The 27,042-nt window shown below is 42.9% G+C and overlaps 1 protein-coding gene across 2 annotated transcripts; it reads left to right on the top strand.

The window, feature by feature from the left end:
* Positions 1-1,886: 1,886 nt before the first annotated feature.
* FNBP4 (formin binding protein 4) lies at positions 1,887-26,459 on the top strand. Of its 2 annotated transcripts, XM_077320858.1 has the most exons (17): positions 1,888-2,130; positions 4,587-4,679; positions 6,480-6,613; positions 7,366-7,549; positions 8,276-8,423; positions 8,499-8,619; positions 11,611-11,949; positions 15,921-16,119; positions 16,486-16,610; positions 17,746-17,850; positions 18,197-18,330; positions 19,301-19,476; positions 20,763-21,064; positions 22,321-22,465; positions 22,559-22,821; positions 23,541-23,698; positions 25,088-26,459. In XM_077320858.1, the coding sequence occupies exons 1-17, from the start codon at positions 2,007-2,009 to the stop codon at positions 25,176-25,178; spliced, it is 2,841 nt and encodes a 946-aa protein (XP_077176973.1). In that variant the 5' UTR covers positions 1,888-2,006; the 3' UTR covers positions 25,179-26,459. The 2 variants fall into 2 exon arrangements, with proteins under 2 accessions (XP_077176974.1, XP_077176973.1); XM_077320859.1 differs by lacking the exon at positions 17,746-17,850 and having other exon boundaries at positions 1,887-2,130.
* The last annotated feature ends 583 nt before the right edge of the window (positions 26,460-27,042 follow it).

Here is a 27,042-nt window from a genome sequence, read left to right as displayed (position 1 = left end):
TGTCCCAGAGCTGAAAATCAAACCATGAAATATCCCTGGGCAACCATAAGCAAGCTCACTGCCCCTGCAGAAGAAGGAGACAAACCTCAAACCGACCTTCATAAGGTAATGATCAGTCCATTACATTGGTTTGCAAAGAACCCCTGGAAACAGATCAATTCCTGCACCAAAGATAAGGTCTCTGGGGGAGGCAGGCAATACAACATGGGAGAATCCTAATAATGCCATGGCAGTCATAAAGTCTTAAGGGGGCATCAGACAGGGCAGCATTGGCATGGACATTGAAAATCCCCAAGGCTATCAGTTTGGAGAAACACATGGCCCCTCAGCCAGCCAGTAAGCTAGATGGACAGTAAACCAGCAAGGCTTCCAGCCTTTCTCTAGTACTCCATGCCAGGCCTGCACGTTCAATGCCAGCAATGTTTGGTGCAAGAAGCTGTTTGAAGGAGAAATAATTTTGGATGAGAATTGCCGCCTACCCCCGTCTTCTTGCTTGTAGTTGATGAAGGACTGAGTATCCAACGGATACTCAGCTGAGTGAGAACCACCATTTCATCCTCATCCACCCAAATCTGCAAAGCACACTGGATCAAATTTGCCTTCTTAATAAGTTCTTAAAGGGAGGCAGTCTTATAGTCATAATAAACAGACATTACACAACAAACTTGAAGATGGCAAAGAAGTCTGGGTCTGCTCACCATCATGCCTTGGGATGGAGATTAGAAGACTGACCATGTATATTTCCGTCTCCTTCTAAACCTAACTCTCTATGCCTACTGCCATACCTCCCATCTCCCCATCTTACAGAGATTCCCTGACTACCTAGGCAGATTTCTTATTTTATTCTGGTTTTCCTCTCCACCTGTGGGAGGATGTAACCAGCTGTGCTGCAAATTTACAGTGCACCAATCCCCCCACACTCACACCATCAACTAAACCCACAATAGTCCAAGCCAAGCAATGGATCCCCACCTCCCATGACCAGCCAGCCATGATTGCAAGAGCTGTTGCCTCTGCTGGGACAAAGCTGTAGCTTTTGGACTCAGTTTGGCACTTTTTGTGATGTTCTGCCTGGTTTGGAAACAAACAGCCAATAAGCCAAATGACTATTGATGCAAAACTCATTCTGGGATAATTGCACCACCTCTATAAAAATTAATATGTAAAGTATTTTATTTCACTCTAAGGTGTGTGAAAGCCGTTGTCAAGAACTGATTCCAAATCCACCCCTGGGTCTGTCATTCCAGCCGGAACACTCACACTACTCCCAGAAACTATCATTCCACTAGGGTCTCTTCTTCCTGTCCCAGAGCACTCACGCGACCATCATTCCACTCTGGGGGCTGTAATTCTAGTCCTAGAGAAGTTTATTTGGGCCCGGAGGCTGTCATTGCACTCTGGGGTCGGCTATTCCAATCCCAGGCCAGAGACTCCAGTCCTAAAACACTTATGATGCTGCGGAGAGGGGGTGTCATTCCAGAGCCAGGCAGACTCCTCTAAACTGCTTCCAGGTTCTCTGGATAACGTTTGTGTGCAGTAGTAAGTTATTTCCAGGCAGCTCTACACACGTGAACCGGCATTCCTTGTTCTCAGGATAGCCCACAGTCTCCAAAGACCAGCCTTCGCGTTCCTTTCAGTACGGCCCCCTGATCTGGGTCGCCGTTGCTCTTCCCTCGGGCCTAATGCTGCCTTTCAGAATAACAACTAGCGCTTCTCCTTCTGCTCGGCCTATGCTGTGCTGTTCACGGCGGCGTGTGCGCGACATGGGCCCAATCGAGAAGGCCGTCTGTCTCTCTCCCCCCCCCCCCCGGGGCCTGGGCCTCCGCCGGCGCTCCTCTTCCTCTGCTCGCCTCTCCTCTCGTCTCCGTCGGCCAGGCCCCGCCTCACCATCCCGGCTCCCCTTGCGCCCCGCCCCGCCCTCCACTGGCAGGCCCAGGCTTCCCTCGCCTCCCTTCTCCATCTCCGGCTCGACTGCGCGGGGCCAGAGGGCGGCACGGCGGGCCTTGATGGGGAAGAAGTCGCGGGCGGCGCCGGTGGGTCGGCGGCCTATCCTGCAGCTGTCGCCGCCGGGCCCTCGCGGCGGCCGAGAGGAAGCCGCGCCAGGCGATGGGGATTCGGCCTCGGAAGCGGGTGAGGGCGCAGGCAGGCCGCGCGGCCTAGGGCTGCTCTGGGGCTTAGGAGCGACCGGGTCGCCCGGCTGGCTGGCTGGCTGGCTGGGGCTGCGCGATGCCGGGCCCGATCCCGCGCGCCTTCGCTTCTCTCGCCTCAGTGGGTGCTTGGCCCAGTTGACGTGCTGGGATTTCGGGGCGGCTCTTTTCAGCCTGCTTGCCTGGCCCTTTAGGGGGGGGTGCGGGGCTGATGCTGACCGGGCTGCCAAAGGAGTCCGGGTGTGTTTGGACTCCCGCCCTTTCCTGTTTGCTTCAGGTCATCAGGGTCTCAAAGTATCGCCGTGCTGATGGCAGATCGACTAGCCATTGCTCTCAAGTGTTTCCGCCGCTCTTTTCTGCTTCATCCTCAGTGTGAAGAAGGCCATTGTTATCACGGGTACAGATAAAGACTTTGAGTCTGGGAGCCCTGTGACTTGGAAGCCTTGTTCTGACTCACGAAGTTTGTGCTAGGATAACTTTTGTTAATCTCTATGGTGCCACGAGGCTCATTTTATTTTTAGAAACTCCCAGTAAATGTACAATAAAATCAGAGTCCAGTAGCACCTTTAAGACCAACAAAGATTCATTCAAGGCGTGAGCTTCAAGTGCAAGCTCTCTTCCTCAGACAGAGTATTTATTGTGCCACTTCAGACCAACATGGCTAGCCATTTGAATCTATCCCAGTAAATGTGTTATGGCCTGGTTTCCTTTCCTTTTTTTAAAGTCCATCAAGTTCTTTCAGAACCTTAAAGTGCTTTTATTTATAGCTAGGTGTTTATTTTATACGCTACCTACTCAGCGGAAACAAAACAAACAAGAGGTCTCACTAGCCATGACCCATTAACTCCTGGGGCAGTTACTTTTGTTTCTCCCTAAAACATGCAAGAATATGTGAGCAACATTTTTCTCTTATTCTGGTCAGTGTTTTTATCAGTCTGTAGAGGTATAAAGTACAGTGTCTGGTTAAGCCTAAATTTTTAGTCCAGTGGCAACCTTAAAGACCAACAACCTTTTCTTGGGCATGCACTTTTATGAATCATTTAAGGCTACACAAAGTTAATGAAGACAATACTGATTTTTATGGAAGGAGATGAAGGGGAACATAATTATTTTTTTCACTAGTGATAGTCATGTTTCAGACAGTACTCTGTAGATCTGTCTAGTACAGTCCTGTGACCACAGTCTACACAGCACTCAAAATAGCAGTGGGCTTGCTAGCTGTAATAAGGCTATTTTCCAAGCAACAAATTATCAAAGTTTTCTCTAGCAAATGGATTACAATGGTATACACATTGCACAATTATGAGAATGTGGTACCCAAATGAAACGAATGTGGTACCCAATAATGAATTAACAGCAAGGTTAATTGGTATAATGTGAAATACATGACTTTGGATGAAAATGGGGATGGTAAAGCAGCTATTACAACCTACTGTCTCAAAAGCGAATATATTAGCATAGGAACTTGTGCACTGAGTTACTTTATATTGTTCTGCTGGGCTGCATATCATCCTAATGTGTCTAAATACTATTTTTTTCTCTATTGGTGATGCTTGTTGAACAGTAATATTCAGTTGATTTTTTGACAACGTCTGTGTAAATCAATTTGAAAAAGTTCATGCTTTCTTTAGGGAGCTGTTCTGGTTCAAAAATGTTACCATAAAGACAGTAATGTTATTAAGTTATAAATTTCGCACATACTGTGTTTTGTCAATAAACTGTGTTGAAGAAGTGGAAGATTATTGTAAGGCTTGCAGTGTTGTAAGGCTGTATGCAATAAACTGAACTCGTACTCGAGTGGAAGATAGTTGCAGAAGGTAGCTGTGTCAGTCTGTAGTAGAACAACTAGAGCTCAGTAGCACCTTAGACATCAGCAAGATTTTTGGGGCCTGAGGTTTTGCGAATCAAAGCTCCCTTCATCAGGTATGAGTAGGAACAGAGTACCCTGAATCCTTATATCCTATCTGACAGCGCAGGAGGAGTGTTGCAAAGAAAGTAGTCAGGATGCAGAACTAAAATGCAAAGTGTAATCATAGAGTGGAAGCATTTTGTCCTGTGCTATCTCTCAGTTGTCTGTCTACTTCATAAATACTATGTAGTTTTTACTTGGGATGATAGAGACAGAAAGCATAACATTTCTAAAACACCTATTACATTCTCAAATACAAAGCTTTCCTCAAATATACATATTTTAATTATTGCTTCTGTAAGACATATTATTTTTGTTCTTCTAAGTAAAAAGTACAAAACAGTTTCAAAACGTAGCTAGTTCTCCATATGCTGAAGGAAATTCTGTGGTGCTGCTAAAATATGCCAACTCTTTCCTGTTCTTCAGTAGACAAGTATATGTATACTCCCATTTAATTAGTTTTTTGAGAATCAAGTAAATCTTGCTTAATCCTTCTGAAATGTTTCTTATTTGTATGTACCTTCTTCCAGATGAATTTGAGGCAACAGAAGAGACTCAAAGAACTGCTCCAAACCCAGCCCACAGCAGCATGCCTGTTGGGCCTGTAGCTGTCAAACCAACAGGTACAATCTTGCTTTATTTCCTTATATCCTAACTGGTAGTTGTGAAGGTTAATAAGCTGATTCATTATAGATATTTAAACAAGAAAACATTTTTCAGAGTAGAATACAGTGAATTGTCTTTGTATATGTTGGAACATGTTTTTATTAAGATTTTTTTTGTATTTTATCTTGGAAACTCATAGAATATTATTAAACTTTTTATTTTAAAATAATATTTGTGTTGATGGACTTTTATTGAACTCTTCCTAGAATCCATTCTTCCTTAGCTTATTCAGCTGAGCAGGTTGTTAAAAATCTATAACATCTTGATTATTGTAAAGAATGGTCCAAACTTTAATATGGATTTTTTTTCTCAATCTGTACTTAGTTGGCTGAATCTTTTAAGAAAGCATGTCTAATTTTCTAAATGATTACATAAATCTGGGTAGATAAATGAGCATTAAGATGGGTATTTATTTTATTTATTTATTTATCATACTTATATACTGCCCTCCCCGGAGGCTCAGGGCGGTTTACATAATAACAAGGAACAATACATAAAACGGTCTATAAATACATGTGAATAACCTTATAATATAACTAATAATTGTAACCATATAACAGTGCAACAGCACAATATAACAATACAACAATGCAGCAGTACAAACAGGTCCAGGGCTTATTGATGGAATTCTGAGGGGGGGCGAGTGGAGGAGCTCCTTTTTGCAGGCCCTGCAGAACAGTTTAAGCTTTGTTTTGGCTGGTGGGTAGATATGTTAGTCTCTCTGTAGCAATAGAAAAGAGCAAGAGTCCAGCAGCACCTTAAAGACTAACAACATTTGTGGCGGAGTATGAGCTTTCATGAGTCGCTTCTACAGATTAGGCTAGATAAACTCTGTGTTCTCAATGTAAAAAATTAGAATAAACTTTCCAGGGTTTCTTTTATAGATTAATGATCAAAAAATCTTAGTATTTTGTTATGCAAGCAACAGATTGCTTTGGAATACAGTGCAAGGCTGTTTGCTGACTCATCAGACAGTTTCATCTCTGGAATGAGGTAGAGATTTGTCAGCAACAGTAGTGTCAGTCTTCAGTTCTGGAGTCTACTAGTGTGTTTTTAGCACAGTCCAACAGCATCACAAATAATTGCCGGTATAACTTGTTTCCTGTGGCTTGGACTGAAAGCTGGCATTGTTACCCTTTTGGTACAATGACAAGCCTGATGAAGCCTAATCTTACATGGAGCGACTTGCTGAGTACTGCTGCAGTTAATACTGTGATTGTGGGGCCTTTTATTTCTACAAATAAACCTCTACAGTTTTTCTTCACTTTTTGTGAGCAAGAGCATTGGAGAAGGACAGATTTTTTTAGGGTGAGAATGAAAGAAATGCAATACATTTTCAGAGTGTAAAATTTCTTTAAAAGGAAACTCAATTTGCTGCAGTGTTATATAGTGCCTTTGAGGCATTTCTTACAGAAGTATTATGTAATGTGTATAAAATAATAATAATGTTGGCATGGCATGTTTGGTCTCCTTTTTGGTGTGAGGGGGTATTGTGAAAAATATTTTAATACCTGAATCCTTCTTTTGTTGATTGGAGCATTAAGCTACTATGCATTTGGATCAGCTTTTCTGCTAGTAAAAAGTGACGAAGCAAGGATCTCTGTTGATCTCCAGAAATACTATGATAGGGATTGTGGGGATTGAATGGACAAAAGATATGTGGGACCAGAACTGTAGGGAGGAAGGGAATTCAATGAGAGTGAGTGAAAAAGTTGGCTTGAATATAATTTGTGGTCATTGTGACTTTTTTGTTCTAGGTGGCTTATGTTTACTTGGTGCTTATGCAGACAGTGATGAAGAAGACAGTGAGATGTCTGTGAAACTACAATCTACCAGTGCAAATAGCAATAATTCAACAGACATTGACAGTACCTTGGCGAATTTCCTGGCGGTTAGTGGAAATTCTGTCTTGGATAATTGGCTGACTGTTTTACTGGAATGGAAAAATGTTGGGGGAGAATCTCACAAATAAATTGTAGGTTGTAATCAGACTAGAAGTGGGTAAAATCAGGTGATCATAGACCAGAGTGTTAAAAATGTCAGGCTTGTATTGTTTACATATAGGATGCTGGTGATTGGGTTTGGAGACCAAGACATATGAAGAAAGGTTGGGGTAGCTTGGTCTGTTTAGTTTGGAGAAGAGATGACTGAGAGGGGATTTGATAACCATATTCAAATAATTAAAAGGCTGCCATATAGAGGATGGAGCAGAGTTGTTCTCTCTTGCCCCTGAGGGACGGACCAGAACCAATACGATGAAATTAATTAAAAAGAAATTCCGTCTAAACATCAGGAAGAACTGTTCCTGACAGTTAGTGGTTTCTCGGTGGCACAGGCTTACTCAGGAGGTGGTGGGTTCTCCATCTTTGGAAATTTTTAAGCAGAGGCTGGATAGCCATCTGATGGAGAGGCTGATTCTGTGAAGGCTTAAGGGGGTTACAGTAGATGAGCGATAGGGTTGTGAGTGTCCTGCATAGTGCAGGGGGTTGGACTAGATGACCCATGAGGTCCCTTCCAACTCTATCGTTCTATGATTCTACATTTTTGGCTGGTGGCTGTTTCTACATTGTTCCCGGTGTGGATTATTTGAACTAAATATTGTGTGCCCATTTGTCTTCTCATTGGTTTCATTTGATTTTAAAGGAAATAGATGCAATAACAGCTCCTTCCCAGCCTTCTGAAACTGTTGCTTCCTCTGCTGCTCCACCTCCAACCCCTCCACGCCCAGAGCCCAAGGAATCTGTCACCAGTCAAATTTTAGCTACTGCAAATGGAACGGATCAAACAACAGAGTGGCAGTATGACACTCAGTGCTCACTGGTAGGAGGTGAGTTCCATATAGTGGTTAGATAGAGCAGTCAGTCGGAGACATCCCAGCAGCAGCGCCTGACCCTTGCTGCTGCTTGATAGGATTATGGCTGAAAAACTGAGCCTGAATTCACTGTCATATCAATGGCGTGACATCATATCCAGGCTGAACGTGGAAGTGATGTCACATTGAAGGGTTCCAGGATGACTCTTGGTTTCATCCTGGAAATGACTTCATGTTATAAACATGAAGCATCCTTCCCAGTCTCTCTCTGTCAACCCTGTTGGACTAGGATCCAAGGAGCCCTGGTTTGAATCTCCCTCTGTAGTGGAAGCCTACTGGTGACCTTGGGCCAGTCACACAATCTTAGCTTAACATACCTCATAGGATAGTTGTGAGGATAAAATGGAGAAGACAAAGATGTGAGATATTGTGGGTTCATTTTGGGGAGGAAGGCAGATATTCTACATATGAATAGTAAGGATAGATAATACCCCTTATTCTAATGGCTTTTCCATGTATAGAGTCTGTGATGTGGGAAGCTGAAAGATAACATTCTGCAACAGCTGATTTGCCAGGTGTGTGTTGTTCAGTGAGTAGTGGTAGTGCAAGAGTAGTGGAAAGATACAGCCATTATCTGTCTCTGATAGTATATAAATGAGGGTGCTCAGTACTATAGGCGGTTTTATTTGCCTGTAACCCTAGTGAAAGTCTTCTCATTGAAGTCTTGCATTCTTTTTGCAGTGGGAGTTGAGATGGGAGACTGGCAAGAAGTCTGGGATGAAAACACAGGCTGTTATTATTACTGGAATACTCAAACCAATGAGGTAACTTGGGAACTCCCCCAGGACCTGGCAACACAAGTTCAAGGTCTCCAACATTACCAGCATGGGTAAGAAAGGCACCAACATTCAAGCTGAATTTGAAGGTCCTTGTGTTTCCATCACTAAGTATGCTGTTCTGTTAGTTCTGTAACAGAGGCTGATGAAAACTATCTGATGGCTGCAGACTTAAGCGCCCAGGGAAAAAGTGCTGGTGCTGGCATTGCTGGACGCAAGACAGCCCCTTTGAAGCGTGAGCTTAAGAAGGTCAGTATTGCTATGGCTTGTTTAGAGCTTATATTTGTATCTACACTAGGAGTGTGAACCCCCCCCCCCTGCCATTTTAGTATTTGGGGGGGTTAAGGTATATTGAACCCCCCCAAATATTAGTATTTCCTGATATTCCCAAATCCCAATAATAGATTCAGTAAATATTTGAGAATCCCAATTTTTTTTGGCTTCATTATACCCTATGCTATGGGGACCATTACAGTTAATGGTCCCCATAAGGTATAATGGAGAATCAATACAGGCATATCTGAGATGGGGGGGGCAGTTTTTTGAGGTAGAGGCACTAAATAGCTGCTGTTGTCCCTCCTCAACACCCCCCCCCCCGGGTTTCAAAACGATTGGGCCAGTGGGTCCAATTCTAGGTCTCCCAAAGAAGGTGCCCCCATCCTCCATTGCTTTCAGTGAAAGGGGAAAAGGCATTTAAAGGGAACATCGTCCCTTTAAATATATTTTGCAAGCAGTGAGTAAACTCCAAAAGGCTTGCTTTGTAAACACCACCTGCAAGTGCCAAGTTCCCCCAGGAGGCATTTAAAAGGACTGCAATCTCTTTAAATGCCCCTTAAATTTGACTGTCTAACCGTCCTGAAAAATCCTGACATTCAACCCCAGCTGACATTCAACCCCCTCAATTCTATCCAGCTGAAAGAATACCTGCAAAATACCAATAAGGTATTTTTTGGCTCGGGTATCCCAAACACAGACCCCTAGTCTATTCTTGTGGCCTCACCATAAAATGTTCTTCCTTGGAGTAATTGTTTTGTATGGATACAGATTGGTTTGTTTTTTTAGATGATATAATATCGAGAGCAATTCAAGACAGAAACTACTTTCAAGGTATCTTAGCAGTTTAGTGTACTATTAAATGTTTTAAATAAGTCATAGATGCTATTTGCTCCATTGTATCTGGAGAGTTTAAAAGAACCACCCTGGCAAAGGAAGGGTTTTCACAACTCAGTAGTAAGGCATATACTTTTCATGCAGAAGGTCCCAAATTCAGTTCCTCATTTATCTGATCATCCTATCCCACATGAGTACATGAGCATGTTCCCTCAGGTTTCTTGGCCTTCATTAAATGCTGGCCTCACTTTGAATGGTAGTAGTAGAAACCTCTTTTTCTTAAAATGTAAGCTGAGGTTCTCAGGATATGAAATTTCAAATTCCATATTTACTGTAGTAAAAACTGTGGAAGTAGGACATGCTAAGACATAGTATATAACCTGTATAGATGATGGTGGTGGTAATAGGTTTTAAAAGTTGTCCCGCTTTTCTATCCTACACTCAAAGTAGTTTCCATATATACAGGCAATATCATAAAGGTTAAAAACCAGCGATGACAGGCCAGCAAAACAGGTCAGTTTCCAAATGCCCTTTTAAACAGTGAATTTTTTCCCCTTAAGAATTTCCAGAAATACCGCTTCCAGTGCATCTCTAGGCATCCCATTGCAGAGGACAGTGGGGCTACTATTGGAAAACGCTCACCTGCGAGCTGAAATTGTCCTGACCTACTTTGGCACTGGGATTGTGAGCATCTCCTATTGTAATGAGTATAGCACTCTCGAGGGCGCATACTGGGGGAAGTAGACAGCTACAGAAAAGTTGTGTTGTAATACTATGAATAAGTAGCAGCGTCAGTTTTGCTGATTCTCTGCCTTGAAGAAGAGTTAAACTGTTTCTACAAGAAATTTATTGTGTGAGTTTATACCATTTAATCCGGTATACTACATGACAGGAGTATCAGATGCTCCTCTCTGAAGTCATTTGTGGGGTCACTTGCTAGGAGGATGAGTTAAGATTCTTAGCTGATGGAAGGTAACATCTGTGAACGCCTCTCAGCATTGTTGTACTCTTGTGCCTACCTATTTTGGTGGGGAGCTTTATGTATTCTCGCTAAGGTGTAGAATTTCAGTCCTATTTAACAAAATTCCAGCCCTGCCCTAGCTATTAGTAGATTCAGACATACTTCTTCCAGTCAGATCACGTTCATGATGAATGTTGTGCATCTTCCCTCAATACCACTTTTCTTCACTTAGTCAAAGTATGACACAATTTATAGAAGAATGCTATTAATTGCCAGTAACATCTTCATAAGAATCACTGAGCTGAATAATCCTCTTCAATAGCAGTGTTGTAGAGATGATAGTAGAAATGATAGTAGTCTTTGAATAGGGACAGCAGCAGCAGTGCCTCAGTGTATAAACTGACTGGTGTGACTAGCATTCAGAAAGAGGCATATAAGAAGGAAGTGAGAAGAACCTCTGACACATTAGAGCAAAGGTTAGGCCTTCTGTAGTTGAAATAAACATCTTTCTTGTCACTTTCAGCCTTGTAGTAGCTGGCACCTTACCCATACATGGCATGTGACTGAGGTGTGAAATGGACTAATGAAGTGGTCCCCAACCACCAGGCTGCGGCCCGATGCCAGGCCGCGAAGGCCTCGGCACCGGGCCACGGCTCCCTCTCCCCGCCCTCCCCTGCAGCGAGAAGCTCGCCAGGCCGCGAGCAAATCGGCTGCAGAATCGGCCGATTATCTTGTGGCCCAGCAAGCTTCTTTCTGCGGGAGGGGGGGAGAGGTAAGCACGGCCGGCGGCATCCTGATGGCGCAAACGTGCACACGCGTACCTGCCACGCATGTATGTTTGTGCCCTGCAGAGCCGCAAACGTGCTTATGTGGCAGTTTTGTGCATGCACAGGCTGGTCGCTCATGCATATTTGTGCCCCCCGCTGGGAGTGCAAACGCACATGTGCAACAGGCCCGCGCATGTGCGGGGGTTACCTGGCCCCCGGTCGCCCTCCCCCTCACCCCTTGGTAGCGGTCCGCAACTGAAAAAAGGTTGTGGATTGCTGGAATAATGGACAAAATTGATCTCCAGTTATTCGCCTAGCAATCCTTGTATCTCTAATGTGTCTTTGATTGTTGGTGGCTTTAGAAAGTTAATAATTTGGAATAAAATCTCATTAATTTGACAGGAAGTAAATGAAGGTATCCAAGCCCTTTCAAGCAGCGAAGAAGAGAAAAAGGGAGTGGCTGCATCACTGCTGGCTCCATTACTTTCTGAGGTGGTGAAGGAAGAGGAAGAGCGCTGGAGGAGGAAGGTTATCTGTAAAGAAGAGCTGGAGCCCTTGATGGAAGAGGACGCAACAGTAGAGCAAGCAGCAACTGTTACTGAGCAGCTAGAAAGCAAAAGAGATATTGGGGATGATCCTTCTCAGGAGGACTTGTGCAGTGTGGTGCAATCGGAGGAGAGTGCAGAAGAGGAAGAAGAGCAGGACACTCTTGAGCTGGAAATGGTCTTGGAGAGGAAGAAGGTGAGTGAATTCCCTTGGAGATGTTGGGTTTCTTTCCTAATGGAACTGAAATTGGTCTGTCAATTGGGAAACAAGAAAAGAATTTACAATAGATGAAGGTGTGGGAGTGTTGCTGTCTTATCTGTCTGCTGAGGCAGAAAAAGGCCCCATGTTTTAACACTAATAGTTCCTACTGTCAAAATTAGCTGTCTTAGCGGCCTAGACAGAAAGAAATTGTGAGCCCTGACTTGTAAAGATATGAACCTGTCCTATAAAAGCAATTTTAAAACTGGCCGTGAGACTACTTGTAAAAAGAAAAATCTGACTTGGCTTGAATATAACTCTCCTTTATTGCCTGTGAATGCTTAAGTTCCTGGTCTAAATACTATCACAGTAAACTAATTAAAGATGATTCTGTGTTGCTTATTCATAAATTCAAACAAAAAGCCAAAAGTAAAAACGGGGTCCAGATATGCACAATATATATAGCAACTAAAAATTAAGCCCGCTGTAGCTAAAATACAGCGGGGGCTAGTGGATTGGGTGGAATAAGGACGGAAAGGAAGGTAGAAGAGGGAAGGAGGGATGGGATTGAGAAAGGAGGGCAAGGGGTGGGTGAAGGGATGGATAGAAGGGAGAAAGAAAGGAAGGCAGAAAGGAAGGGGGAAAGAGAGGAAGTGAGAGAGAGGCAGGAAGTAGATAGAGAAATAGAGGAAGCCAGGAACAGAGGAAGAAAGAAGGAAGGAAGGCAGGCAGGCAGGGAGGTAGGTGGACTGGGAGGGGGGGTTGCGAAGGGTCCGGAGGGAAGTGGTGACAGGGATGCGAATGGGGGGGGGTGGCGGGGGAAGAGCATGGGGTAGAGATGGGTGATTGCGCGGATCGCGAGGGTGACTGTTGGGGGGGGGGTGGATCTGCAGGGGGGGAGGCCGGGGGCAAGTCTCGAGCATGTGGGGGGGGGGAAGATGGCGACGCCTACCACTTGGCCCCCGAGTGGTACTCGGAGGGGCCAATCATGAGTCATTTTGTGGCTCCTGATTGGCCCCTCCGAGTTTTTATCATGGACAGGCCCCCATCCCTTTCTCCTCCCAACTTGCCCTTACTGCTTTATTATTACTGCTCCACAGGAGCGGTTACAGATGCTCCGCAGGAGCGGTTACAGATATCCCATTTTCAATGGTTCTTCCTCAGTGGCTACCTACAACAAAACAATACAATTACTCCTTATTGATGTCCTGAAAAATTACATGCATGTGAAATATATAAATATTTATATATAAATATATAAAAATTTTCTTTTTCCAGTATTTTCATTCAACAAGCCTTCTATCTCACATCACAAGAGACTACTTGTAGCAGATAAAAAATATTTTTTTATTTCACGTAATGTGAGTGATTATCTTTTGTATGTGAGTAGTTGCATCAGCATAAAACTTTTATGTCTTTGGCCCTTCTATAAAATTTGTCGAAGATCAGTATCGAAGTATTGTGTTTCCACAATCTCTCTGAGCTAATTTATTATGTAGTATTATGTGCATTTGTCTTTTTGTGGAAAAAAGCAATACATGATGAATGTAAAGGAGTGCACAGTCTACGAATAATATGATATATTGGGGGCTTAAAGAGTGGCGGAGGAGGGGCACACCTTTGTTATGAATAAATTCTCTTTTTTCCTTCCTCCCAGCTGACTAAGTCCTCCACCACTGGAATTGTTCAGTGAGGGATGCAAGCCTTCATATACCTTGGCTTTTTAAAAAAAACTCAAAACTGATAAATGCATTTGAAGAGAGCGTGAAGCAGGAGAAATTGGCTTGCTCAACTGAGTGTCAGGTGCACAGAAACAGCAGTGTGTTCCTTGAGTTAGAGATGTACTGAATTTTCTTAGATCAAGTGTTCATGCACACAGACGCTCACACCTTGAATAAATCTTTGGAGGTCTTAAAGGTGCCATTGGACTCAACTTTTGTTCTCTTACTTCAGACCAACACAACTAACCACCTGGATCTATAAAATATTCTTGGCCTTGTTTACTGCTATTAGTACACATTTATATAGTGTCAGAATCATGTTGGTCACTGCAGGACACAGACTTAACTGACTCTGCTCAGAGGGTGTAGATTTTGTGATAGAAAGATAATTTAGAGGATGGAAAACAGTGGTGGATTTAAAGTGAGTAGTGGATATTAAAAGCCTTTTGTGGCACAGGGTGGTAAGGCAGCCAACATGCTGTGTGAAGCGCTGACCATGAGGCTGGGAGTTTGATCCCAGCAGCCGGCTCAAGGTTGACTCCGCCTTCCATCCTTCCGAGGTCGGTAAAATGAGTACCCAGCTTGCTGGGGGGTAAATGGTAATGACTGGGGAAGGCACTGGCAAGGCCACCCTGTATTGAGTCTGCCAAGAAAACGCTAGAGGGCGTCACCCCAAGGGTCAGACATGACTCGGTGCTTGCACAGGGGGATACCTTTACCTTTTAGTGGATATTAGAAATTAGTGGATATATTAGAATTAAATACAGCTACAGCCATTCATAGAACTATAGAGATGGAAGGTATCTCCAGGGTCATCTAGTCCATCCCCTGCACAACTACCTGCCCACCCACTCACAATCTGCCTAAGTTCATAACATCAGGATTTCTGTCAGATGACTATCTAGCTTCTGCTTAAAAACTTCCAAAGAAGGAGAACTCCCCACCTCCTGAGGAAGCCTGTTCCATGGAGGAGCTGCTCTAACAGTCAGGAACTTAGTGGAGAATTCTTTTGAAATAATTTTAACCCATTGGTTTTGATTCGACCAATGGTTCCTTCTATTCAAAAAAAGACTTGGTTAAAAGAAGTGGGAATTGAAGATTGAAAGGAAGAAGCGATACCTATACTGGATGCAGAGATGGGGGAAATAATTGTTAGTTAAAGGGTTTCCAGAGAGGTAACAAAGGATAATTTGTCTACATATAGTAAGGGTTTTTTCAAGAGTAATATTCCCAAATGAAAAGGAACAGAGGCCAACCAATTCTTTGAATGATTTATTTATTGGTGATCCAATACACCACTAGGAGAAACCGAAACAACACACTCTCAAGATTACAAATAAACTAACCTCTCCCTTACAATAGATAGACAGACATATGCACACATATTGCAAGGATAGGGTAAGGAGGACAGGAGAGGGACGGGAGGACATTTGATACTATCTGTTCCAAAGGAGAAAAGAAGTCCAAGGCAGCAGAGTGTCAAAGAAAGAGACCTGTGAAGCTGCTGTGAAGCAGTTGAAGGGTTATCTAGGCGGTAGGAAGACCTGACACACTTTCCATCAATTTGGTATGATCTTTTTATGGGGAAGGGTCCCAAAGCTAAACATGAGACCCACTTTCTCAGGGTCAGGATTGCTCTAGGATTTGGCTAGGCAATTTGAAAGAAACAGCTGCCAAAATCTGGCAGGAAGATTAGGAGGGACAATTTGGACAGTTTTAGCATATTAATAAAGGACTGGGTGTGAATAATAGGTCTGATGGTTCATCCTGGGTGGATCGAATATTTGGTGGTCTTTATCAATGGCTGACCAACTATCTATAGCTGGAAATGGTTCATATTCCCCTATCAAAGTATCCCTTGGAATAAGGGATAAGATTGTATTATGCATGCCTTGAAGCTAGGGGAATGCTAATGCTTTATGCATTTCAGTGATACCCTGCATCCATGGTTGAATTTACCTTTAGTCATAGCAGAACACGTGTGCTGTTTAGACTCATTTGTGGAATCTCCACTGCAATTAGGCATTCATGGAGGTGCCCTTTAAAACAACTAAGGGGTTCATCGGGATCAGATTTGAGGGATCTCAGCAGGAGGAAGGGCCAGGATTCTCATAGAAAGGAAATGTTTCATGTATAGAGGGCAGCTGTTCTAGACAGATCAGAGCAATTAAAGATAAGAGCTGCAAGGATAAAAGTGAAACAGATGAACTTGTTTCTTTGACTCCAAATTAATATCCTTTTTTCTAGGCAGAACTGCGAGCTTTGGAAGAAGGTGATGGCAGTATTTCAGGCTCAAGTCCCCTTTCTGAGGGAAGTCAATCAGATCTAGCTCGGCGGGTAATACCAAAGCAAGGGAAATGGAAGCTATTTGGCGTTGCCAGCCCAGAATCTACCAGTCGAGGGTCAAGCAAGACAGGACAGGAGAGTCCTGAACCTGGGGAAACAGGCAAGTCTTTGACCAAAGGGCCATTTCAAAGAGCCATTTCTCCAAGCTCTCGTATCCAATAATAAGAGCAGTTAATATGAGGTAACCAGCTATTGGGCACTATTCAGAAGATTCTTACTTTGTAATCTCAGTGCATTCTCTCACAATTCTTCTACAGCTTTGTTAAAAATCAGGATTCTCCTGCCTCTTTGGCAAACTTTCTGTATCTTTTTTTCCTGCCTACATCAATACAGACTAAGGATTAGCGATCTGGCTAGTCGGAATGAGGGTATACAAATTTAATTATGAATATAAATAAATAAATAAATTGAGGACTGACCAGTGGAGGCTCACAAATATTTTTCTTTTTTCTTGCTCCCTGTTCAGTGCTGAAGGAAGTGTCAGAAGTTGCTGATGAGAACTCAGGCAACGAGCTGGATGCAGAAGAATTACAAGAAAAAGTGAAAACACAAGGGTCTGTCAAGGTGGAAGATGAGGAGCAGGATTTAAGGGTACATGGGCCAAGCAGGCATAAAGCTTTCCTTGTTAGGACATTACTACTAAGGTCAAATTTACATGAGTGTATGTCGTCAGACAGACTTAGCTTTCCCCCCCCTTGGTTGTATCAATAACCAATCATGTATGTGCTCTCTGTGCTCATGTGCCAACAAAAGGTTCTGTAAGAAAATAATATATGTACTTTTTCTTTGGTGTGTTGGTTAGACCATCAGATCTGTAAGACCCAGGTTTTGAATCCCCACTCTATCATGAAAGACCACTGAGTGAATTTAGGGCAAGTCACACATTAGGATAAACAGTAGTGGACAATGTTGTAAGCCTCTTTGGGTCTCCATTGAGGAGAAAAGTAAAGTATAAATAAATATTGTAGAACTTGAGCTTGCAGTTAATATTTGCATGCCACTATCTGCTATGCAGTAATGCAGACTAGTAATGCAGGTTAGTAGGAAAACAAATCAGTTCATTATTTCAAGTTATTCTCCCATGTTCTTTTCCTTTCTGCTGAGGTATGAAGTGGTCCTTGGGCCCCTGTTTTTACTTCATCTGACCTGGGAGACTCTGAAGCTCTGCAGCTTATTGCATAGAATTACTGGTGAAACTGTTCTGTTCCTTAGGGTGTTGTCACATTCAAAGCCATCACCAAATAGGAATGGCTTTGCTTTTTGGTGTTCTGGAAAAGTGGCACTGAAATATGTAACCTTTAAGATATGCATTAGTGCAATGTACAGTGAGAGATGTTATTTGGTAATATGTATTTTGGTGTTCCCTCAGATCATTTCTTTGTTGCTTTAAAAAAGTATGATTGGGAAGCAACCTTTCTCGTCTGAAAATAAGCTGCAATGGAATAAATTACATTGTGTATATGTGTTATGTATCTCCTGTAGCTAAAGACAAGAATATTTAATTTTGTCTTACCAGGAGTATCTAAGTGTTCCATGAGGAGTGTACTCTGGCATTCTCTAGAATCAAACTGCCGCCAAACTTATACATCAAATTTCACCACTTGCCAGGTTCTGCTTAAGCCACACATCTTGTTAACTGAGATGTAATCTATATGCTTCAGGGAGTAGTGCCTGGAGCCTTGTGATTGACAAATTCTTGACCTCTTGCTTGCCTTATTTCTGGCAGTTTCAGATTGGAGAGCTGGCCAACATGTTGATAAGCAAGCTTGAGTTCTTGGGCATCAGTAGACAATCCATCTCTAACTTCCACATGCTACTGTTGCAGACTGAGGTAACTGAAGTTTTAGCTTTTGTTGAAATTAAATTCTATATAGTATAGGGAGTAGAACAATTGTGACAGCACTGCTGTGTGATGGGACTGAATCTAACAAGTTTAGGTACTATGGCTGGCCTTTACCCTTCCTGCCCCCTTCCCCACTCTCCTCCCCAATGGATTGTTTTAATTTAGTATTGTATTTAAGGCCATGTCGATCTGTACATCATATCCTTGATCTTGTTGTATGTCGTTTGTTTTGCCACTTCTTGTGTTAACCAGCATTGTCTGGAACGGAGGGTCCAGTGGGATGTCGAAGGCAAGTTGTCTACAGATGTTTCATTCTGCCTTGTTCCTTCCATAGACTCGTATTGCAGATTGGCGGGAAGGAGCTCTCCAAGGAAACTACCTCAAACGCAAATTGCAAGATGCAGCTGAACAGCTAAAACAGTATGAAATAAACGCCGCCCCTAAAGGCTGGTCCTGCCACTGGGACAGGTACGCACTCTTCTCCCCCTTTCACCTTTCACATCTCAGACATGATTTGTGACCATCACCACCTGCCGACGTGCCGTCATCTGTCTGGAGACTGAGAGCAGCTGCACTTAGCGGTGCTGAGCGGGCAGAGAGCCTCCGGCACATACAGAGTTCTGGCCAGCCACAAAAATTGGAGAGATATAAAGTCTGTGTTAAGTGTGTTGAAATGGATTTGATTCCGCGATTGGACAGAGCTGGTGCTACTCTTGAGTGTAAATGCGCTAAGGAGGGCGGGCACGGGGGGTCGCGCATGCAAGAGCTCTGTGCACATTGCAGGATCTCAGGAACTCCGCTCCCAAGTAACATCTGTGTCCTTATGGAAAGCTCACTGACTGAGGATCTCAACGAAGAACAAGATTACTATCTCCTGCCAGCAGGTCAGACCAAACTATTTCTTCTTATATTTGGCTTTCTTGATTATTTTTGTTTATTTGAAATCTTTGCTCTTTTGTTTTTCAGCTCCCAGATCCTCTCCCTCTCAGTAACAATTCAATATGTCTGACACCAAGAGTATCATAAATGTGACTGCAGCAGTTCATGAGGGAGCAGCCATCTTTCATAAATTGGGCTGTTTCTCTTTTGCTATTCTGGAAGAAATTGAACCTGAGTCTACCTAAAAAGTCCATATCCTAGTGCATCCTTCAACCCTTATAGCATACCAGTCACACGCGGGCAGTTCCACTAGTTTCACTAACTCTCTACTCTTGGAATGGAGGGTCAGGGCAGTGATCACAAAGCCAAGCAGCACAAACAGTTTGGAGCAAGCCCGTGTTGTATATTCTTCCTCAAAGCTGTTTGTTGCCTCTGAACAGCAGTTCAGCTGCAAGAGGTTCTTCCTGTGAGAGCACTGCGCTGTCGCGGGAGAGGACCATTTTATTGTGGCTGTATGGAGGGGAGAGAGTAAAGCCTCGTTTTCTTTCTTGTGATTTAGGGATCATAGGCGCTATTTCTATGTTAACGAGCAAACAGGCGAATCCCAGTGGGAGTTCCCAGATGGGGAAGAGGAAGAGGAAGGGCAAAACCTTGAGAATAAAGGAGAAGCTCTTCCTAAACAAGGACTAAAGGAGAAAATGGAGTCTGGCATGGAATCTGCTGATCATACAACAGGTACTAGAAGTGGCAGGTTTGCTGACCAGATGGGAGATCATTTTTAGGAGATGAGGGTCGATTCCTAATACAGAAAAAAGGGAATTCCCTTGCACTGGTCGTGCTTCCCTCATTATCGGCACTCTTCCTCATTCCTTCCCTCAGCAGCCTTCACAGCTTTTTTCCATTCCCTGCTTGCTTCCTTCTCAACTAACCTACCTTTCTTTTTCTGTCCTCCATCACCCTAGTCTTCATCTTTGCCCACCCTGTCCTCCCACAAGCAGCCCCTGTGGCCTTTCTCAGCTAGCTTCTTTGCTTTCCTCCTCTCATGCATTGCTGCCCCTTGGCTGACACTAAATTATGCCCAGACACCTCAGTCACGTTTGGAGGCGTCAACCCCAGAATGGCCTCAAGGCTTGCAAGATCCCTGTTGGCATTTTTGTAAGTTCCAATGTCTCCACACATGTTGCTAAAATTTTGAGTTTTTTAAAGCCCTTTTTAGATCATGCTGTTTGGGCTACCGTGACCTGGGCCTCCATAGATAATGAGGCATCCAGGATCACCACCAAGTTCCTGACTAGGGGCGCAGATGTCAGTTGCACCCCATCCAGGCAGAGGAGGCACACTTCCTGATCCTGCCCCCTTCAAACCAGCCACAGGACCTCCATTTTGGAGGGGTTCAGTTTCAGGTGGCTCCTCCTGATCCATCCAGCAACTGCTTGCAAACAACTGGCAGATGTTTCAGGTGGGATATCCAGCTGGCTGTCCATCCATCCAGAGATAGAGCTGGGTGTCATCTGTATCCTGATGACATCCCAGCCCATGACTCCAGACCAACTGAGCAAGAGGGCACATATAGATGTTAAAGAGTGTTGACCCAAGATCCAAGTTTGGAATTATTTGTATAAAAGCAAAGGGATAAAGGGTTTCTCCTCCCCCCCCCCAAAAAAAAAAAAATTATTGATATATTAAAACTTTCAGCTGGATAGTGACTGAACTGACATTATCCTCAGAAATTTTTTCTGGAACCCACACTAAGCTAGCTATCCTGGAGATTCACACCTGTACCACTTGGGGATTGGAAGTGTAATTTCTTGCATGAAGGTATTGTTCAGTAACACTTGAAAGTTTGGGGACTCCGTTTAGTGGAGTGCTTAAATGACATAACCCAAAAGGATGGCTCAGCAAGGAATGTCTTGCTCTGAAAAAAAGAAGAGTCCTAAAAGCACAGAGGAAGAATGATGCACTGGATGGTTTGCCTGTACAAGTGTGAGATAATTAAAGATTTTACATGTGCTTCCTTTTAGGTTCTCTTGGTAAGGAGTCTGGTCAAGCAGCAGCTGCCTCTCTTGTGCCTCTTAGTCCATTCTGGACTGTACTTCAGCCCTCTGTCCCAGTACTTCAACCCCCTTTACCCTTGGAAATGCCACCACCCCCACCCCCACCCCCAGAGTCTCCACCTCCTCCGCCACCTCCACCGCCTGGAGAAGATGGGGAAATACAAGAAGTAGAAATGGAGGATGAGGGAGATGAGGAGCCACCAGCACCAGGAACGGAGGAGGATGCTGTTCTGAAGCCTCTTCTCCGACCAGCAGTTGCCAATAGTCAGGTGAGGTAGTATGCAAGCTGTCAGAATATGCTATCAGGTGTCATTGTGTAAGCAGTGGAGTTTGCAAACTTCCTTTTGGTACATTCTGAGTCTGCATGATGAAATTATCTTGCCCTCCTTACGAAGAATAAAATGCCTGTAAAACAAACTAAACGATGTGTAATGAACTAATACAGTCTAATCTTGATTATGTATCAGCAGTTGTAAACAGCCTCACTGGGCATCCATCTGTTTTACCTGAATGTTCTCATTACCATATGAATATACAGGTATACTTAGTTACTCATAAGACAAATTTAAACACCAAAGATTCAAAATGAAACAAAGAATAAAATTGACAATACTTTCAATGTTAAATACAAGAATTCAAAATGCCAAGAATCAAAAAGTTCAAGATTGTTAATTCAGTGAAAGGAAACTTATACAGCTGAAGTGAAGTCTGAGAGTTGTAGTTGCAGATAAATATTGTAAAAGCAGCAGCAGGCGGTAGGCAGCAGCGGAGGACCTCTGGCATTGGCCGTCTCCACGCTGCCTGTCGTGCATCTGCACACGCTTGCATGCGCATACCACCTGTGCACATCTGCATGCCAATCCCACTGCCGCCGGCGGGGTCGCCAGCTCAGAGTGGTTGAAAACCGCTGATATAGAGGAAAGAAGAGTTCTACTTGTGCAAATAATTGCCTGTCAGATATCCATAAAGACACTCATTGATAAGATCTGAGTATTGCTAACATCCAAAGATCTGCACTTTCAAGACACCTTCTGAAAGATTATTCATTCCAAGAATAGGGCTGTTTTGTTTTGTGGTTTTTTAAATCTTTTCTTTCTTTAAAAAAGTGTCTTTAAGTGTGCAGGCAAGTCAGCAGTGATACACAATCAACATTTCAGAGCTCCTTATAGAGTATTGGAAACCTTCCTGTGTGAGTCACTTAGGTGGATTAGAGGAGCCCTAATGTTCCTAGATGCCCAGTAATTATATCGGGGAGGTACACATCTACATGTTAAAGAGTTTAAAGTTTTGTGAAAGAAGGTACATATGTGTATGAAGATGTTTGTTCAAATATCTCAGTAGTGCAGTGCATTTGTGATACTGAAAGTGAAGTATGCAAAATGACTTTTTTGGCAGATAGGAAAGAGTTTATTAAGATTGGCAGATCAAGTTATGCAAGGAGATTATCACCCTGACTAGTATTGGCTTTGTGTGGTGTTCCAAAAGCCCTTTATTGACAACCAGACTGTTTTCTCTCTCTTTCCAGAGCAACTCAGAGACCAGTACAGCCACACCTCTGTTGGAGAAATCTCTAAAAAGGAAAGCCTCTGAAGTGAGTACAGGGTTGGTGCAGCGAGCAGCAACTATTGGAAGCTGTCCAGTGCTCTATGGCCAATCTGTCCTGGGTGCAGGTGGGTGTCCTTCATCAGATTTTGCTTTGCTGCTTGACATCTATGGTATAGAATACTAACAATATTCCCATCTTTCTCTCTGGCTTTATACAGGCCCTCAAGCCCCAGGGGTGAGCTTGCAGCAGAGTTACCATGGAATAACGCAGCCAACACTCATAAGCTATTCAGAGTGTAGTGTCTCCATTGGACTGCCTGCCAGCACTGCACAGCCAGTTCCTTCTCGAGGGGCCCCACCTGCCATCAGCACTACAGAACAGCTGCCACCACCACCACCGCCACCTCCTCTCTCGCCGCCTCCGCATATTCCCAAAACACTGCCCTCAGAAAAGTCAAAAAAACTCAGGAAAAGTGGCAAGGTGAATAAACTTACTTTTTTTGTGCTTTCTGGAAGAGTCAAAGTAAGCGGCAAGCTGCACATAGTAACCTGCATTATTGTACCATGTTAGGCTTTAGAACTGGTACACCTTGCAATGAGGGACATACAGTTGTTATCTCAGGATCTTCAAAGCAGAAAGAGCTATGGGATTCCCAGAATTCAAGGGCAAAAATAAACCCAAAATGTTCTAAGTCAGACAGTTTTGGTCACCTGGGAAATCAGTAGATTCGAGCTGGTAGTTTTCCTGTTGTTGTGCTAAAGTGCTAGCTTCTGTGCTAGGAGATGTACTGTTGGCCAGAATGAAGAAAGAAATCTTACTTGCTCTGTAGATAAATATTATAGTAGATAGTCGGCCTCATCCTTTACCTCAAATAGCTGAATGTCCTTAGAATACAGTGTAAGTGCCGCTTGAAAGCTGTTCTTTGACTATCATAGTGAAGCCTTTTCTTTGCTCCTTATATGAACTTCCCCAACTTGAGACTAACAGAGCAATCACTATTAGAATTACACTCTTTAAATCCCATTGGAGTCCAGCAGCAAGATGCTATATTCCTGCCTCCTCAGTTGACTTGTAAGAAAGGGTGCATAACCTAAATTGCAAATTATACTAGCCAGCATCTGTGTCAGGATTAGGAGCAAAGGATTGTCTGATATAAGTACTCTGATCCTCATTATATTATGCTAAATGTTTTGCTGCAGAGAAAAAAGACCAAGACAAAGATGCCATCTTTAGTCAAAAAGTGGCAGAGCATTCAGCGGGAATTAGATGAAGAAGAGAACTCTAGTTCCAGTGATGAGGATCGGGAGGTGATGTCACAAAAGCGAATTGAGGAGTGGAAACAGCAACAGTTAATCAGGTATGGGGATTGCAGGATGACTAATCTAGGAGTTACTGTTGGCTGAAAGACTGATCTGTGAAAGGTCATCTCTAGTTTGAATTTCATCTCTGCCACAAATTCACCTTAGGCAAGTTATTTTGCTTCAATCCATTGTGTACAGTATGGAAAAAATAATACCTGACATATGGGATGTTGTGAGACTTGGCTAATGTGTGCACTGAAAATACTTGAACACATTTACATAAATGCTGAGAAGTATTACATTGGGGGACATCAGGAATCACAAAAGGGAAATCCCATCCCATCCCATAAATAGTCTCTGCTAGAATAAGCCTATTTTGATCTGGATACTCCAGGCTAACAGAATCTCATCAGTTCTTGAAAGCTAAGCAGTCAGCCTTGATTAGCATTTGGATAGCTGATCCCCAGGAAATACCAAGGCTGTAAAACAGGTGTTAAATAGCAATCCACCTCTGAAAGTCTCTTGACCTGAAAACCCTATGGCAACCTTTCTCAACTTTTTTACCATTTTGGGAAGGGGGTGGGTGGGTTGACATGAACATATATTGTCATATAATCAGATAAATGTTTAACAAACTTAAAAAATGTATATTAAAATTAATTAACTTCCACTCCCTGAGCTCCAATTTCCTGATGTAACCTGCTGAAATTATTTTTTTCCCCACCATTGAGGTCTATGGGAAATGGTGTCATCCTCTTTGGGAGCAGGGCCCCCTGGTCCAATCTTTTTGAGCTCAGGGAGAGTCTTCCCTGTGTTCCCTGCAAGTTTCAGGAAGATAGTACCAGGGGGTCCCATCCTAGGGGTTCCCAAAGACCATTCCTCATAGAAGTCTATGGGGAATCAAGTTAAAACCAAAGAATCCAACTCTCCATTATATCCAATGGAGCGGATAGGGGTACCCTCTTTGGGAGTCCCTACGATTGGATCCCTTAGTCCAATCTTCTTGAAACTTGCAGGGGACTCAGGGAAGACCATCCCCAAGAAGTTTCAGGGGTGCAACTTATACCCCCTCCCCCCAGCCCCTGGGAAATGCAGGGGAAAGATTTCCAATGCAAATCAATGGCTCCATTGACTTGCATTGGCCCCAAATCGATCGGATGGCTCATCCGAACCCGAATCAGGACCCCCTTGAACAACCCTAGGCAGGATCTTGTAATAAGGGAAATGCTCTTTCAAATAAATGTGGGACAGCCCAGCTTGCATTTACGTTTGTATATTTTTACTGTGCTGTATTTATACAGTGTTTGTAATTCCATAATATATCAAAGAGATACATTATTCTTGGTAGTCTTGTCACAATAAAAAAGCTTTTTTTGGAAAAGCTTTTTGTAGTTCTTTCCTTGCAAGTCTTCTAGGCTAATGTTTTTTTCTGTTGCTTTTGACAGTGGCATGGCAGAAAGAAATGCTAATTTTGAGGCATTGCCTGAGGACTGGCGAGCTCGGCTTAAGAGGAGGAAAGTCACTTCAAGCACATGAACCATCTTTCTCCATTTTTTAAAGCCACACATGTACAGTTCATATCAAAATATTTTACTGTTGTAAGATAAACTGTACCTTTTAGAAGAGAGAAGCATTTCAGTTGAAGGACCTAATAGAGATTACATGGACTTGGAAATCCTTTTGGAGGGGTTAATGGCAAGTAGGCCTCTGAAATAATATGTAGGCTTGACCACTCCTGTCTTAAGAGGCTCCTACAAATCCCACCTCAAACAAAGCTGGAATACTGTTCTGTCCAGTTCCCTGGTAGAACTGGTATTTAGAACTGATTCATGCACTCTGTGGAGTTGGAACTGGATTCAGTTATTTCCACTCTTCTTTGCTAAGCTAAAAAGTGTTTCGTCTAACTCTTGTTTGCAAAATGTCCAGCTGTAATTGCCATTTGTAAGTCTGCAGGTTGTTGTTACAGAATGGGCAAATGAAGGATGCATATTCTTTTCAAATAGCTGCAGAATATGTTCAGTTCCTGATTTTTGCCAGCACCTTGGTTTGGGGCAACATTGTTTTTTATTGGTGGTTGTTGACTTGGACTCTTGTTCCTGTCATTATCTGTATCAGACCTATTTTTCTTGAGCGTTTCCACTTGTAACATTGTAACAGAACAATCTCTTTATAGATTTGGTGCTGTAACATGCTAATAAGTTCCTCTGATATGGCTGCAGCCTGGTAGGCAGGAATTCAGTATGAAGCCTATTGTTCATGAGTCCAGACTGAGGGGGAGAATGTCCTCCTGCCTGTTCTGTTGAACATGGTGAAGCAGTAGCATGAGTGACTGGCTCAACAATCTGTAAATGTGCAGTTACTGACTTACAGTGTGCAGTTACTGACCAGAGGCTGCTGTAATGAACATGCAGCAATCATGCCATCTACACAGTGTTTGCCCTGGCAGTCTTGTCTTGCCTACCAGTTAAAGGTTGATACCATTCTTACCTTCTACCCAATCCCACAAACCATTCTTTAGAGCTACTACTAGTGAAGAAAGGGAGAATAAACTTGTCTAAACCCAGTTCTTTCCCCACTCCCTGCCATGTTCCAACAAAAATAGGATCTTTGTCCATTGAAAGCCAGGCTGAATATTTATCCAACCTGTGAATGTCTTTAATTCTTTCCCTTGTTTTGTTTTTAAAAATCTGAATCAGGTGGTAATGATTTCCTGTAAACTGAAAGAAAAGGTAGTTTATTGCTGAATGCTGTTTGTATTTCTCTGGTTTCTGGCTTTGTAAATTTGTACATACACATTAATAAAACATTTTTTATACATCTGAGTCTTATTTGAGTTGCAGATGTGAATTCTGGTAGAGACATATTTATTACACAAATATCAATATAAGTTGTAATGATTTTTTGTACAAATTTAATGTTTTTGAATTGTTTCATACCCAAGGCAATTGGATTGAAATCCAGATTGACAAATGAAATTATATTACAAATTTATAATCTTTTGTGGTTTTGTTATATAGTTCGAATCGTATTATTGTTGCACTGTTATATAGCCAAATCTTGAAAAAGGTCCATCACACATATGAGGTAATCCCGTGAGAGAATAGTTTTTGTTCAATTTTAGGGCCTGCGTGATCTCTTCTTGCTATTCCGTCATTTGATTTGATTTACAAGTGAAGAAATGGTGTTTTGTAGTTGTAGTTCTTAATTACATAATATGATTTTCAGTGACAAGGGAAGTAAAGAGAATGTGAGGGTGATTTACAGTTTTAATTTATACAGTAACATAGCTTTTTAAAATTCCCAAGAATGTGTATGCAAGCTTGTGGTATTCAGGTTTGGTTTAAGGATTCATGTAGCACCAGAGCCAGTATAAGGGTTCACAGCAGAGCACAACTGGTGC

Source organism: Paroedura picta, chromosome 2 (assembly GCF_049243985.1).
Source record: "Paroedura picta isolate Pp20150507F chromosome 2, Ppicta_v3.0, whole genome shotgun sequence".
In the NCBI taxonomy this organism is placed as follows: Eukaryota; Metazoa; Chordata; class Lepidosauria; order Squamata; family Gekkonidae; genus Paroedura; species Paroedura picta.
The sequence above is the reverse complement of the archived record's forward strand: the minus strand, read 5'-3'. Positions and strand labels throughout refer to the sequence as shown.

Bases quoted from the DNA above. Each gene is read 5' to 3' on its own strand.
- FNBP4 (XM_077320858.1), top strand. From the start codon at position 2,007: ATGGGGAAGAAGTCGCGGGCGGCGCCGGTGGGTCGGCGGCCTATCCTG. The intron at 2,131-4,586 runs GTGAGGGCGCAG...ACCTTCTTCCAG, and splicing joins GGATTCGGCCTCGGAAGCGG to ATGAATTTGAGGCAACAGAA. The intron at 22,822-23,540 runs GTGAATAAACTT...GTTTTGCTGCAG, and splicing joins AACTCAGGAAAAGTGGCAAG to AGAAAAAAGACCAAGACAAA.